The sequence below is a fragment of the Maniola hyperantus genome, chromosome 5, assembly GCF_902806685.2.
Source record: "Maniola hyperantus chromosome 5, iAphHyp1.2, whole genome shotgun sequence".
NCBI lineage: Eukaryota > Metazoa > Arthropoda > Insecta > Lepidoptera > Nymphalidae > Maniola > Maniola hyperantus.
Window position 1 is genome coordinate 14531531 of NC_048540.1, and position 15690 is coordinate 14547220.

The 15690-nt window shown below is 40.9% G+C and overlaps 1 protein-coding gene across 1 annotated transcript in view; it reads right to left on the minus strand.

Annotated features, from left to right (window-relative positions):
• The window catches only part of cdi (center divider), a 155108-nt gene that overhangs the window by 7490 nt on the left and 131928 nt on the right, over positions 1–15690 (minus strand). The window contains exons 2-6 of the mRNA XM_069498832.1: positions 12212–12333; positions 4844–5045; positions 3749–3834; positions 1705–1834; positions 426–551 (exon numbers count right to left, since the gene is read on the minus strand). Coding sequence (XP_069354933.1) covers positions 426–551; positions 1705–1834; positions 3749–3834; positions 4844–5045; positions 12212–12333 — 666 coding nt within the window. The remainder of the gene's footprint in view (positions 1–425; positions 552–1704; positions 1835–3748; positions 3835–4843; positions 5046–12211; positions 12334–15690) is intronic.

Below are 15690 nucleotides of genomic sequence, written 5' to 3' on the forward strand. Positions count from 1 at the left end.
CTACATGGTATAGGTGGAGTGAATTAGAGTGAGGAAACTCTCGGTTTGATCCCGTAGGGCGATTTCGTAAAACCTGCATCAATCATTATTACAATCTCAATTGTTGTGATTGGCTGAATTTGTGCGACTCTTGTTGCAACAATGCATTGTAGCCAATAGTGAGCGAGCGTCATCTAATCAGAGGTGATTGCGATTGTGACATTGTAGCTGTCATTCTACCGCAATCGCGCCCGTCGACGTCTGTCAAATATTAGGCTATGGGTGATGTGAAATCAAAGATACTTATAGCCTACTTAGCGTCAAATGTTGGCAACACTTGCCGCCTGCCAGTGTAGGTGAAGCTTCGACGTTTTGTTACAAGTTTCATGTCTGTCGTGAACTGTGGTACAGGTCACAAGAGCGTGGATACAAGAGTCGTCACTCACAATGCAGCAATGGAAGGCGAGGCGCAGGAAGTCGGGCACGGTGTCCTCGTCGCACAGCTCCACGAACGCCATGTAGTTGAGGCCGAAGTTGTCCGTGCGCGGCAGCACGTCCGGGTCCGCGTCCACCTGACGAACAAACACTGTGCCATTGACGTTCGCAGTTACAAGCGATCACTGGCACCGATTCCGTTGTCTTTCTCTAAACTAAATTTAGAGTATCTGCATCCTATTCTTTTTAACAATGCTAAAAAGGGACAGAACTTTACATTTAAAGACTCTAAATTTTAGTGCACGCTACAAATTTAAACAGTAGGCTCGCGACTGTGCGCTAAAATCACGGGTTTTACCATCTAAAATTTAAAACTGTCAAACTGCGTCTGTCCTTTTCATATTACATTAGTAAGAAGGGGATGCGAATACTCTAAAATTAGGTTGTGCTCAAAATCAGTACCAATGAATGGCTATCGCCTATTGTCAGTAATCGCCCTGCGGTGGCTCGTGCAAAAAGCCCTGAAGTTAGGAAACATGGAATCTCAGACACGCGTCCTAACGGCCACGCTGGTCTCGATCCTAGCCTGAGTCCCAATAAAAGCTGAGTAGTGCCATGCAGTCATAGTCCGGCCCCGGAGACACTCTGGCGACATCCACCAGGGCGAACCGACGCTCGGCAATCTGTAGCGATGCTGGAATATAACTCACCCTGGCGATGAGTTGGCACAGAATGATCCCGTAGGAGAAGATGTCGGAGCGGTGGTCGTACCACCGGCCCCGGAGACACTCTGGCGACATCCACCAGGGCGAACCGACGCTCGTCAATCTGTAGCGATGCTGGAATATAACTCACCCTGGCGATGAGTTGGCACAGAATGATCCCGTAGGAGAAGATGTCGGAGCGGTGGTCGTACCACCGGCCCCGGAGACACTCTGGCGACATCCACCAGGGCGAACCGACGCTCGGCAATCTGTAGCGATGCTGGAATATAACTCACCCTGGCGATGAGTTGGCACAGAATGATCCCGTAGGAGAAGATGTCGGAGCGGTGGTCGTACCACCGGCCCCGGAGACACTCTGGCGACATCCACCAGGGCGAACCGACGCTCGTCAATCTGTAGCGATGCTGGAATATAACTCACCCTGGCGATGAGTTGGCACAGAATGATCCCGTAGGAGAAGATGTCGGAGCGGTGGTCGTACCACCGGCCCCGGAGACACTCTGGCGACATCCACCAGGGCGAACCGACGCTCGGCAATCTGTAGCGATGCTGGAATATAACTCACCCTGGCGATGAGTTGGCACAGAATGATCCCGTAGGAGAAGATGTCGGAGCGGTGGTCGTACCACCGGCCCCGGAGACACTCTGGCGACATCCACCAGGGCGAACCGACACTCGGCAATCTGTAGCCGGTGCTGAAACAAACCAAAATCAGATTATTATATTAGTTTATAAGTTTAGGTTAATATAATGTTACTTATTAGCCTCTCTCATAGGTTAGATTGTAATATTAGTAAAGTACTGCTGTCAGTACTTTATGATATAAAAAAAAGATTATTATAAAACTACATTTTAGAATTTATAATTCGTCGTAGTTATTGTATACGTAGTTACCTACTTAGTATAAAATATTGTATTGCATGGGTCGTTTTACTACATGGTGGCAGCGGTGGGATTCGACCCCATGCCCTTTCGGACTGGTGCTTAAGTGGTCAAAGGTCTAAGTAATATAATAATATCATCGTATTTTTCAATCTAACGATGTAGTCTCATACGGAACGCACTGATCCATCAATAACAGATCTTTGGCCGTAAGACTTTTACGACCAAAAAATCGACAGTTAAAAAAATTATTCAAAGTAGGTACTATTGTAGGTACTCTTTTTGATAGTCAGGACACTGCATAAATATAATCATTTGTAACGGTGTGCGTTGTATTAACGTTGAGCACAACATGAAAATTCCCAGAAAACCTAGCCCTACACCATGGGACATGAGATAAGAATTTATGCGTAGGAACGTTTTCGTTTAGGCGTCGTAAATAAAAGTGAAGGGTTGTGTTGTGGTGCTTGCCAGTGTTGCCAACTTGCCACATTACCCGCCTTGATAAATTGCCTAAACTTGACAAATGACCCGCTCCGCCACACGATATCGCTTTTCGCACGCGAAATAGCGTGCCTCGCTTTCCCGCTGCGTAGATTGTGCGTACTTCATACTTGTGTAATTATCGGTTATGCACTACGGCTAGAAGCATTGACTTATATATTACTTCAGGGCCATTGAACAAGCAAAATGGCACCAACTCATTGGTCCTAAAATGTTTATTTAGCACCAATGCAACCTCAGTGACTTTTGGATTTCAAACGGGTCGTTCATTAGTATGTAAGAGGTGGCGCTGATTTATTTGGTTCCAAAACCGTAAAAATTTTGTTCGCTTGGGCATATCTTGTCATTTATCTCGATGGCTAGAAGTAATAGCGATGCTACTTATACGCAATAGGTATAGAGAGAGCCAGCGCGTGCTAGACCTTCGTTATTTTATAAAAGCTGGAAGTCTCTCTGCGTATTGTTACCAACACTGGGAGAAACGTTTGTTTGGATCATGGTGGCTTTGGGAGATAACAGGTAATGAATGTGTAAAAAATCTAACATCAAAGTATAAAGTCTATTTTTTGACAAGTGCAGTATAGTGAAGAAGTAAAACGACGTATGGCGATAGCAAGAACTGCGATGGACAAGCTGAAGAAAATATGGAAGAACAGGAACATTACAAAAACTACGAAGATCCGGCTCGTTCAAACACTTGTTTTCCCCATATTTTTATACGCTGCGGAGACGTGGACTTTGCGACTGGTCGAGAAGAAGAAGATTGATGCTCTGGAGATGTGGTGTTGGAGGCGAATGCTAGGAGTCTCATGGACCGAATTTCGAACCAACATCTCTATACTCCAAGAACTCGGCATTAAAAAACGACTTTCGTCGATAGTACAGAGTCGCATATTAAAATTCTTCGGACACTTCTCCTGGCGTGAGAGTGACTCCATCGAGCGTCTTGTCGTGCAGGGCAAGGTGGAGGGCACCAGAGGACGAGGAAGGTCACCCATGCGATGGACCGACCAAATTAAGTCTGCTGTGGGCGGTCCTTTGCACGAGTGTACCAGGCTGTCGGCCAGCAGGGAGAAATGGCGAATGCTCGTGAGGCGTATAACATCTGCCCTCAAAGACGTTGCTTCGTGATGACCACGACCGCTCTGCCAAGAGTGATACGACAAAGAAGAGCAGTATAGTGTGGTACGGAATACCGGATTGAAGACATAAAATAAACTTACATCGGATGAGGTATTTTGGCGGCCAGACCGAAGTCAGCGACAATGGCGGTGTAGTCGCCGTCCGGTCGCTTCCTTAATAGTACATTCTGAAAACAATAACAAGTTATTATTAACATTATTGTATCAACACAAAAATAAATAAACAGAGTGTAAGCTGATATCCAAATGTAAACGATCGGGGCCTTCATCATCATCATCATGATCAACCTATCGCCGGCTCACTACAGAGCACGGGTCTCAGAGTGAGAAGGGTTTTAGCCATAGTCTACCATGTGCGGATTGGTAGACTTCATACACCTTTGAGATCATTATGGAGAACTCTCAGGCATGCAGGTTTCCTCACGATGTTTTTCTTCACCGTTAAAGCAAGTGATAATAAATTAATTAAAACGCACATAACTCCGAAAAGTTAGAGGTGCGCGCGCCCGGGATCGAACCCCCGACCTCCGATTAGAAGGCGGACGTCCTAACAGCTTTTTCTTCGGGGCCTTAATAATCCTATAATTTGGTGTTTTCCCACACTAAAATCTGCACAGCTTAGCCAAATCAACTATGGAAAGCAACGACATTTTGATGGAAAGACACAAAAGGAACGGTACCTACTATAACGGGCCTTATAACTAAAGAATCTCTAACTCAACCCAGGACATTTGTCCAAGGTTTTGTCAATATAATCGGTTGGTTCCCTGGGAAACTTTTACCTGAAATCCTGAACTTCTTGGTTCTTTTCTCCTTCTGAACTCTCAGGAGGAGCACGAAGAACCCTAAGGATCAATGACTCTTAGGAAATATTTACAAATAGTGAGCTCACAAGTTTTATGAAGTAGTAAGATGGAAATCTCCTGAACAATGCATGTACTTCATGCCATTTGCCAGCTGAGAGGGATATCCTCGGGGGATTCCCAGGTTTCCAATTGCTCTAAGCAGTGGCGTGCAGCTCATAGAAGCATAAACGCACTGCTTACCCTCATTGTAATAAATCAATGCTTATTTTTCATTATAACCTGCCGTAAAATAAGTTCATACCTAAATGCATACCCTGGCTTGAACTCCTGTGCACGCCACTGGCTCTAAGATAAATAGTGCTATAGTTACCTTAGTAGTAAGATCTCTATGGAAGACTCCTAATGAATGCAGGTACTTCATGCCCTCAGCAACGTCGGCTGCGAGGGATATCCTCAGAGGCTGAGGTAGGGGCTCGGGAGGCCTGCTCAGGATCAACTGCTCTAAGGAACCGCCCTCCATGTATTCCGTGAGAGCGTGCAGTTGACCCTCGTGTACGCAAACGCCCATGAATCTGGAATTATAGATAGGCACAGATTTAGACTTCTCATCCACTAACTAGGCTAGCAGTAATATGCTAGTGGTTAAGACATCGGCCTTCTATTCTCCGCGAATAAAAGGCCGGGATTTAATCCCAGGCACCCATTAATTTTTTTGTGTATAATATATACACAAAAACAAAATGTAATAACTTAAAAGTCTGTGGCTGTATAGCTCCTCAAAATGCTCTTATTCGATTGCATACAATATTCTCTATCGCTATACACCTAACAATAATGTAAAACGTAAAAATAACTCGATCAAAAATGCTTTGTAATAAAAAAAATGTTAAAAAATGGTTTCAGATGGTGTGGTAATGAGTTGTAAAAGACACCCCTAAATTATCGCTAGTTCGATCTCGGACACACTGTACTATAGTGTCCATCTCTTAGGTAACGTGACTTAAGTGAGCCCAGCTCACACAAACAGCAATCCTACTAATCCTACTAATTATAAAGGCAAATGTGTGTCTGTGTATGTGTGTGTGTGTTTGTTACTCTTTCACGTAAAAACTACTGGACGGATTTGGCTTAAATTTGGAATGAAGATAGATTATACCCTGAATTAACACATCGGCTACTTTTCGTCCCGAAGAATCAAAGAGTTTTCACGAGAATTTTAAAAATCCTCGCCAACGTCGTACCTAGGTATATAAATTAGATTTAGTTGGGTAGAAACTAGAAAATGTAAATAGTAAACAATGCGTTCGCCCCGTTGTTACCTCTTGTCAAGCTAGGTGCGTATAAGTAGTGTAGTGTAGTCGCAGCTCGCAGCAGAAAGTCAACGGCACACAACAATGGGCCCACTCGAGACGACATTCGAAACACATTTTGAGGTTCAACCCTTTAGTTGCGGCAAACAGAAGGCGTGGAAAGCCTAGCGGCTAAAATACCTATGTTATGTTGTGAGCTAAATCTTATTTAAATATATAAAAGGAAAAGGTGACTAACTGACTGACTGACTGATCTATCAACGCACAGCTTAAACTACTGGATTGATCGGGCTGAAATTTGGCATGCAGATAGCTATTATGACGTAGGCGTCCGCTAAGAAAGGATTTTTGAAAATTCAACCCCTAAGGGGGTGAAATGGGGGTTTGAAATTTGTGTAGTCCACGCGGACGAAGTCGCGAGCATAAGCTAGTTTAAATATATAAAAGGAAAAGGTGACTGACTGACTGACTGATCTATCAGTATCAACGCACAGCTCAAACTACTGGACGGATCGGGCTGATTTTTTTTAAAGAATATTAGCTAAGTTCATCGTGATGACTAATATTTCCCTTTTCCCTCCAACTAATAGGAGTAGGGTACGACAATAGTGCAAAGGGTGGGGTTTGAACATTTGGCGTGTAGATATAGCTATTATGACGTAGGCATCCGTTAAGAATGGATTTTTAAAAATTGGGTAAAATAGGGGTTTGAAATTTGTGTAGTCCATGCGGACGAAGTCACGAGCATAAGCTAGTCTTACATTTATTTAAAAAGAAAAGCTGACTAACTGATCTATGAACGCATAGCTCAAACCACTGGAAGGATCGGGCTGAAATGATGAGATGTGCGTTGATAGATCAATCAGTCAGTCACCTTTTCGTTTTATAAATTTAGATTTAGCGGATTATAGCAAAAGAAGCTTGTTGTAAATTGGTTTACTCTTCAGATTCAAATCTTCTTCAAATCAAATAAAACTACGATCAGACATACAGTTAATGCCATTAAAATATATAGGTATCATCATTTCGCATAAAGCTGGCGAAGTCGTTGATTTTGAATAATATGCAAACATTCAAAGTTTAAAATTTTACTTCCGAGCGTTTCGTTGAAGCAAATTCTAGGAAGTTGGACCGTCTCGTCTCTCAGATTTTGAAGCGAAATAGCTCTAAAAACAAGCAAAAGTCCCGTTCCGCCTAATTATATCATCTTACTGGTGCATGAATGTGGTTCGTCTGTGATAAAACTTGTTTCTATTTCTGTTCTTTCTTTGGGACAGTGAAAAATGGCTCAACTTCGTGTACCGACTCCGTTATTTGAAGATTACATCCATGGTTACATAGAAATCTTCTTTCGCGTCGGTCCCTCAATTTTGAGGATCGTGGCTCCCTCGACCTTCTTTACGATGTTACGCCATTTTTCCCTGTTGAAGGCCGTACGGAAGGCATTGCAGAAGGGTGTGTCGACCGCTTCTCGAATCTGCCCCCTAATCGTCAACAAATTCTGCCATTTGATTGGCTGTGAAAATATTTAAACAGCGAATCAACAGCATAAATAGATGTGCTTGTCCATAAAGTACCTTTTCGAAGCCGGGTAGTAGATGAGTGCACGACAAATAATTTCCTCAGAAACATTGATTGACGGCAACTTTACCTCGTTGTTGTTTAAGATGTTGGATAATTGGTATCTAGTCTAGAGAAGACTCACATAAGAGCCCATCATTAAATAGTTGGAAGATAACAATGGCATTCACTATCGTGCCGCTCGATTGTCGAACTTCCTAGGAAGGACTTGTACTTTCACTGCCGTAACGTCTTTTGCGTGTGCATCTATCATTCGCCGCATTTTGTTCTACTCTTCCATGGCGTTTGCATTATAACGGTAGGGGAGCCCAAGCGGGGATTTTGGGATTTACTCGAGCGCGTCAGATTAAAGCAAGGTAAGTTAATTAGATACAGAAAATAGGAGAGTCCCAAAGTTTCAAATATTGGCTATGACTTTTGGTTTCGTCCAAATCGTCAGTCTTTTAAATAGGAGTTTCTCGAGGATTCACTTAACATCCCTTCTCAATATCTGATCCGCTCGATAAATGTTTTTAGCTCTATTTTCTTTTCTTTTTTTTAATTTATTGACTCGCGCTTGGCTGCAATTAGACCTGGTGGCAAAACACTATTAATATATTCGGAAGCGCTCGAGTATTTCTTTGTGATAATTTTTTTTACATTTTTGAAAACATTTACCTACACGCTCTCCCCACCAGTGAAAGGGCATACATCATAACCTTTTTGTCTTCTTAGCACCTATAATCTTCACAACCCAATAGGTCCCCATGACGCTCGAGTAAATCCATATTTAGCTTCGGGCTCCCCTACTATAATGGAGCTCTCTCGTGCACGCGACTTTAATTGCCAATTCGCATTGATTGCTCGATTGATTGACGGGCCTTGACACCGCCCCTATTTTCATTACGTGACGTCTTCGAGATAATCTTGCTGACGTGCTGCTACTTCCTGTTGATTGTTTAATGACCCTACAAAGTACAAACTATGGATATTCCTTTCCTTTTCAACCTAGCATTTTCCTGGAAGCTGTGATAGCCTAGTGGTTAGGACGTCTGCCTTCTAATCGGATGTCGGGAGTTCGATCCCGGGCACGCACCTCTAACTTTTCGGAGTTACCTGTGTGTGTTTAAAGTAATTAAATATTATCACTTGCTTTAACGGTGAAGGAAAATATCGTGAGGAAACCTGCATGCCTAAGAGTTCTCCATAATGTTCTCAAAGGTGTGTGAAGTCTACCAATCCGCACATGGCCAGCGTGGTAGACTATGGCCAAAGCCCTTCTCACTCTGAGAGGAGACCCGTTCTCTGTAGTGAGCCGGCGATGGGTTGATCATGATGATTTTCCTGGTATTTAACCAAGTTTTATGAAACCTAGATTCAAAATTCTGTTCTTATTCTATCAACATTGATATGCACTAGACTAGAGAATTTTATAGCTTAGTCCTGATTATTTTACAATTTCCTAATCTTTTATTAAACACTAGCTTATGCTCGGGAGTAAGCGTGGACTTCACAAATTTCAAACTCCTATTTCACCCCCTTTGAACCACCCCTGTTGAATTTTCAAAAATCCTTTCTTAGCGGATGCCTACATTATAATAGCTATCAGCATGCCAAACTTCAGCCAGATCCGTCTAGTAGTTTGAGCTGTGCGTTGATAGATCAGACAGTCAGTCAGTCAGTCAGTCACCTTTTCCTTTTATATATTTAGAAGATAAATAAAAAAATTAAAAACTTTTACGAGGTACGAAGTGCGGTAATTGACGAAAAGTCAAGCCTTATTGTTTTATTATTATTAAGCCTTATTATGCACTTTCCCAATGGCTTAGCATCTGGGGCGACATCAAAACATGACCTCTTTATTTGACACTAGCTGATCCCCGCGGCTTCGCCCGCGTAGATTTAGGTTTTTAAAGATCCCGTATAGCCTATGTCACTCAGGAATAATGTAGCTTTCTACTGGTGAAAGAATTTTTAAAATCGGTTCAGTAGTTCTAAAGATTACCCCCTACAAACAAACTTAACGACATTACCTCTTTATATAATACTAGCTGATCCCCGCGGCTTCGCCCGCGTAGATTTAGGTTTTTAAAGATCCCGTATAGCCTATGTCACTCAGGAATAATGTAGCTTTCTACTGGTGAAAGAATTATTAAAATCGGTTCAGTAGTTCTAAAGATTACCCCCTACAAACAAACTTAACGACATTACCTCTTTATATAATACTAGCTGATCCCCGCGGCTTCGCCCGCGTAGATTTAGGTTTTTAAAGATCCCGTATAGCCTATGTCACTCAGGAATAATGTAGCTTTCTACTGGTGAAAGAATTTTTAAAATCGGTTCAGTAGTTCTAAAGATTACCCCCTACAAACAAACTTAACGACATTACCTCTTTATATAATATTATGGTTCTATCTTTTATAGTTTAGGCAGCGTACGCAAAATAAGTAACTTTTCTGGTTGATTTTTTACACCTTGTGTCCGAAAAACCCAAATATCTTACGGAACCCTATTTTTTTCCAAAATAAAATATAGCCTATGTTACTCGTGGATAATGTAGCTTTCGAATGGTGAAAGAATTTTTAAAATCGGTCCAGTAGTTTTTGAGCCTATTCAGTACAAACAAACAAACAAACAAACAAACAAACAAACAAACAAACAAACAAACAAAGTTTTCCTCTTTATAATATTAGTGTAGATTTTAATCACGACTGCCGAGACGGGATTGTGTAATAGGTGACGTACCTGCCTCCTCAACCCACTCCCAAACCCATTTCTGAGAACTGCCCACCAAAGCATTAACTTTTTCACGACGACGCCAAAAATAATAGCCGTTGTCACGAATGTTGAAACTGTCAGTACAGTACGCGGCCGAAAGTAATGTACCCTACCCTATGCACTATATTGAAATGGATTTTTTTCAGCAGTTTGCTTTTTGAAAAACATGCAGATGTTGGATTAGTTGAGATTTTTTTATACCTATACCTTAAGATGACCACCGCGATATTAGAAAGCAGCTCTACTCGTATTTCTATAAATTATCACAATCGTGTAACTATGAACTTTAGCCAATACAAATGAGAGGAATGCCAGCTAATCAAATGAACTGCAAATTATCTAATATGCATTATCCTATAATAATATAAATGTGACAGTGTGGATGTTTGGATGTTTGTTACTCAATCACGCAAAAACGGCTGAACGGATTTGGATGAAATTTGGAATGGAGATAGATTATATACTGGATTAACACATAGGCTACTTTTTATCTCAGAAAACCAAAGAGTTCCCGCGGGATTTTGAAAAATGTAAATCCACGCGGACGCATCTGCTAATTATTTAATATGAATTATGCTAGAATAAAAATTAACGCCTATCAAATGCTTTATCTAAATTCCTCGAATCATATTAGTTCTAGTTACACTCGAATGAAAGCGCACACAGCTCAAACACCCGGCCGAGATTGCTGAGAAAAAAAAAACATTATTCAACAATCTAATAAAAGAGGCATTGTTTTTATATTATTTGCGGAGATAAGCGACCAGGAAACGAACTGAAACAGTGCAACCCATTGTTTTGAAGCCGTCGCAATTTCATAACATGTTACGTGACTTACGTATTACCGATGCATGGTTGGAGAAGATGACATTTGACCTGGGGTTGTTGTTCGCTTATGAATTTACTAGATGATGCCCGCGATTTCGTCCGCGCGAATTTAGGAAAATCCCGTGGGAACTCTTTAATTTTCCGGGATATATAAGAAAAATAATTAAAAAATGGGTAGTAAAAAAAACAAAATTATATAAAAGAAATCAGTGTTGAAATCGAAAAATCGACAGGAAAAGAATTATGAGAAAAGATATGTAAACTACTCTCTTTTATACGTACTAAAATAAAATATGTAATTTATAATTAACTAGCTGATGCCCGCGACTTCGTCCGCGTGGATTTACGTTTTTCAAAATCCCGCGGGAACTCTTTGATTTTCCGGGATAAATAGCCTATGTCCTTTCCGGGGATGCAAGCTATCGCTGTACCAAATTTCATCAAAATCGGTTGAACGGATGGGCCGTGAAAGGCTAGCAGACAGACAGACAGTTTCGCATTTATAATATTAGTATGGATGGATAGTATGGATGAGGTGAGGATTAAGTAAATTGAAGTGAATGGTGCATGCCGCTTAAACTTGGTCATAGGTAACATTAGATATATATTACATTGTAGGTAAATGAATGTAAAGAGCGTTGATAGCCTTCCCGTCTCAACCACTACAGGTTAAGACGTTGCGTCGGCTGGTCCGAGGTTCGAGACCTGGAACTTTTCGGAGTTATGTGCTTTTTAACTGTTTAACTGTAATAATTTATGTAATAATAATAATTTTTAACAGTTTTTCATAATAAGCGTAAAAAACTATGTGGAAAAACACATTTATTTTTTATTTTTATTCATTACAGGTATACGCTTGACCACAATCACACCTGATGGAAAGTGATGATGTGGCCTAAGATGGGACGCGTTTACCTAGAAGATGCTTATTCACTCTTGTTTTAAAGATACCCGGGTTGTAATTGGTAGGAAACACATATCGTGGAAGAGTATTCCAAACCTTAGCCATACGTATGAGGAATGATGACGCAAAACGTTTCGTGCGTGTAGATGGAATGTCGACGACATAAGGATGGAAACTCGCCCGACGTCTTGCGGTTCGGTGGTAAAATGGTGAAGGGGCGACAAGATCGAAAAGTTCCTGAGCACACTCTCCGAAATATATCCTATAAAACACAGATAAGCCAAAATAATGCAGATAACGGATGGAGAAGGGATTGAACAATTTCCGGACTTGAATTCTAATGAAGGAAAACACTCACCCTAAAATATTAGGATGTTTGAGTTTGTTCATGAGCTGCACCTCCCGCAGCATGTTGGGCCGGTTGGCGCGCTGCTGGTTCATCTTCAGCACCATCACCTTGCCGGACGTTTTGTGTGTTACCTGAAAAGGGAACAAAGAGTAAAGGTAAAAAATGTTTTTGCAGAGTTGATCTCTAATAGGTACATACTAGAGTCTAGAACATGTATAATATATACGCACACATGTATACATATATAATAAGTATAATATATAATATAATTATATAAATAATATATAGCTGTTCATATACTTATATGACAGATAATCTAAATTACAGATAGTGTTTCCTGACACGAATTTTGAATATTGCTAGCGATTGTACAATGTACACGATACGTATATATTAATATATGTATTATATACTTGTATATATTTCCTTATTTTCATGGGTATCCTTACAAAAAAAACCTGTAAGTATAATCTAGAATCGGATACTTTGTAAATTACATTCAGTAAACAGTTTCAGGATGCTATGCTTCTATTTTTACTCATATACTTGGCACTGATGATGATGGTACCCCCTTGAAGGTCACTGGTAAAACTATACTATTGGTTATATCATAAATATTTCCTCTAAAAGTAGCTAAGATAAACTTCCATGACCTATCCTAACGTGCTCCAAATATCCGGTTTGTATTTATTTATTTAAGTCTGTTTCGTTCTATAATATTACCTTCCCAATCTTGAATAAAAAATTCAATATTTTGTAGGACAACTTATAAGTCTTATGAGTTATTATATTACCTAAAGATTGATGTTCTTGAATCTATTTTTTGAGACTAGGTTTATATTTGACTAGTAAGGTGAAATTGGTCTAAACGGATCCAATCATTCTACATGTCGAGGGGTAGGTAAATAAAATGTGTAATTAAAAATTTAAGTATTATTTAGACTCATAGAGAGATATAATTTTATATTATAGGTTTTGGTCATTATTATCAGATTTCAATCAATACTAGCTTATAAATTATAATTAGTTTCCGATATTATTTATCAATCAATCGGCTTTTATAATAATACACATAATCTTCGTTAAGTGCCATAACATAATTATTGGCTATAGCTCTACGTTATCAAAATGGCTTCCTTCGAAGTCTTATAATTATATTGTCACTAGCTGGTGTACGCGACTCCGTTCGTGGATTTTAGTTTTTAAAAATCCCGTGGGAACTCTTTGATTTTCCATGTTGTCACTCTCTACGTCTTTAATTATATCTATGCCAAAACAAAAATGACGTTAATCCACTGTTTCGTTGCGTGATTGAAACAAAACCGATTTTCGCATTTATAACATCGGTAGGGGTTTCCACCACGCGCCAAGATAGCCTTGTCGCCGTGTACGCTGACCCTGGCACATTTCCGTCGCGCGATGGGGACTATTGGTAGGTCAAGCACGAATCTGTCACCGATAAAAATGATAACCGACCGTCATCTCTTCAACAGCACTTTGATGGAACTCTAAAAACGGTCTCAAGTGATTTATGGTACTGGCAACAAGTACCCAATGGGTACTCGGTCGCCAGTTCTTGCGAAACGGCTCATTCACACCGTCCCAAGTGCGATCGTAACAGTATTTCACGCCTACGCCCACCAACCTCACGACTTCATTACTCCTCTATTAATTGTCACCCTTATCACCAAGGTGATAAGGTCCTGAATGAATTTCGTCTTTATGTAAAGGTGCCATCCAATAAAGTGTTTCCGGCGTGAACACTATACCTACCCAATTTTCGAATCAGACATTGCAGCTATTACTTGTTATGGTTTGTTTGGGTGTTGCGTTTCAATAAATCACATAAGACCAAAGTCTTCGAACAGTGCGTGTTGCCAGTGATGACATATGGATCCGAGACGTGGTCGCTAACTATGGGCCTCATAAGAAAGCTCAGAGTTACTCAGCGGGCGATGGAGAGAGCTATGCTTGGAGTTTTTCTACGTGATCAAATCAGAAATGAGGAGATCCGTAGGAGAACTAGAGTAACCGAAATAGCTCAACGGGTTGCGAAGCTTAAGTGGCAATGGGCAGGGCACATAGTTCGTACAACCGATAGACGTTTGGGGTCCCAAGGTGCTAGAATGGCGACCTCGCACCCGAAGACGCAGCGTTGAAAGACCCCCAACTAGGTGGACGGACGACATCAGACGAGTTGTAGGGAGCCGCTGGATCCAGGCGGCGCAAGACCGTGGCGTGTGGAAGTCCCTACAAGAGACCTATGTCTAGCAGTGGACGTCTATTGGTTGATGATGATGATGATGATGATGATGATGAAATCACATAGCAATCTAGAAGTAGAGTCACATGGTGGCTAATTCTGTTGTACACCGTTCGGCCTTTTAGTCACAACTAGCTTATGCTCGCGACTTCGTCCGCGTGGACTACTCAAATTTCAAACCCCTATTTCACCCCCTTAGGGGTTGAATTTTCAAAAATCGTTTCTTAGCGGATGCCTATTGCCTACGTCATAATAGCCATCTGAATGTTAAATTTCAGCCCGATCACGATCTACTGTCCAGTAGTTTGAGCTGTGCGTTAATAGATCAGTCAGTCAGTCACATTTTCCTTTTATATATTTAGATTGAGAGAACAATTTATTGTTATTAGATGTCTCAAATAAATGGGTGAACAATAAACACTGCAAGATCGAAAAGCAATTTATTTGCCATAAATTACCGTATATAACTCGAGAGCGCAACACAAATCTAGTCTCTCTCTAGTCTATCTGTTTATAAAGCAGCGATAGTATCAGAATTCCCGTATTGGGATGGCATATTACGGTAGTTAGCAGCTTAGGGTCAGAGGAAGCCATATTTGAAGAGCGGTGCAGTTGAAAGCAGTGCAATTATGGAAATTTTCCTTCGAGACGTGCTTCGGCCGGGATTCGCTCTGGGTGTTAATGCAGTTTTAGATAAGGCACTACAGTTAAGCATCGATGCGCACCAAATTATAGGTTACTTGATTTGGTTTTAACTCGCGGCTACGTTTACGTTGCAGTTGCGCTTTTGAATTTATATGCTACTAGCGACTCGCCCCGGCTTCGCATGGGTGCAATGTAGATACTAATGTGGTGTCATTGGCTCGGAAACTCTCAAATGACAGATTTTTTTTCCGACGTAATTCACATTATTTCAATTTCTCTAGGGATCTCTAGTTTTTTGAGAATTAAACTATAGCTATAAACCTTCCTCTTGAATCACTCTTTCTACTGGTGAAAACCGCATTAAAATCCGTTGCGTAGTTTAAAAGATCTACGCGTTCATACATACATACATAAATAAGCGGGAAGCGACTTTATTTTATACTATGTAGAGAAGCAAAAGGGAATGCTAATGAGGAACAACAGATTTTGCGCAAGAGTATCTTTTGATTTTGGTCCTTAATGCAGTCAAAGATGGAACTCGTTAAACTGATAACAATATGACAGGATTATAAAACCACTA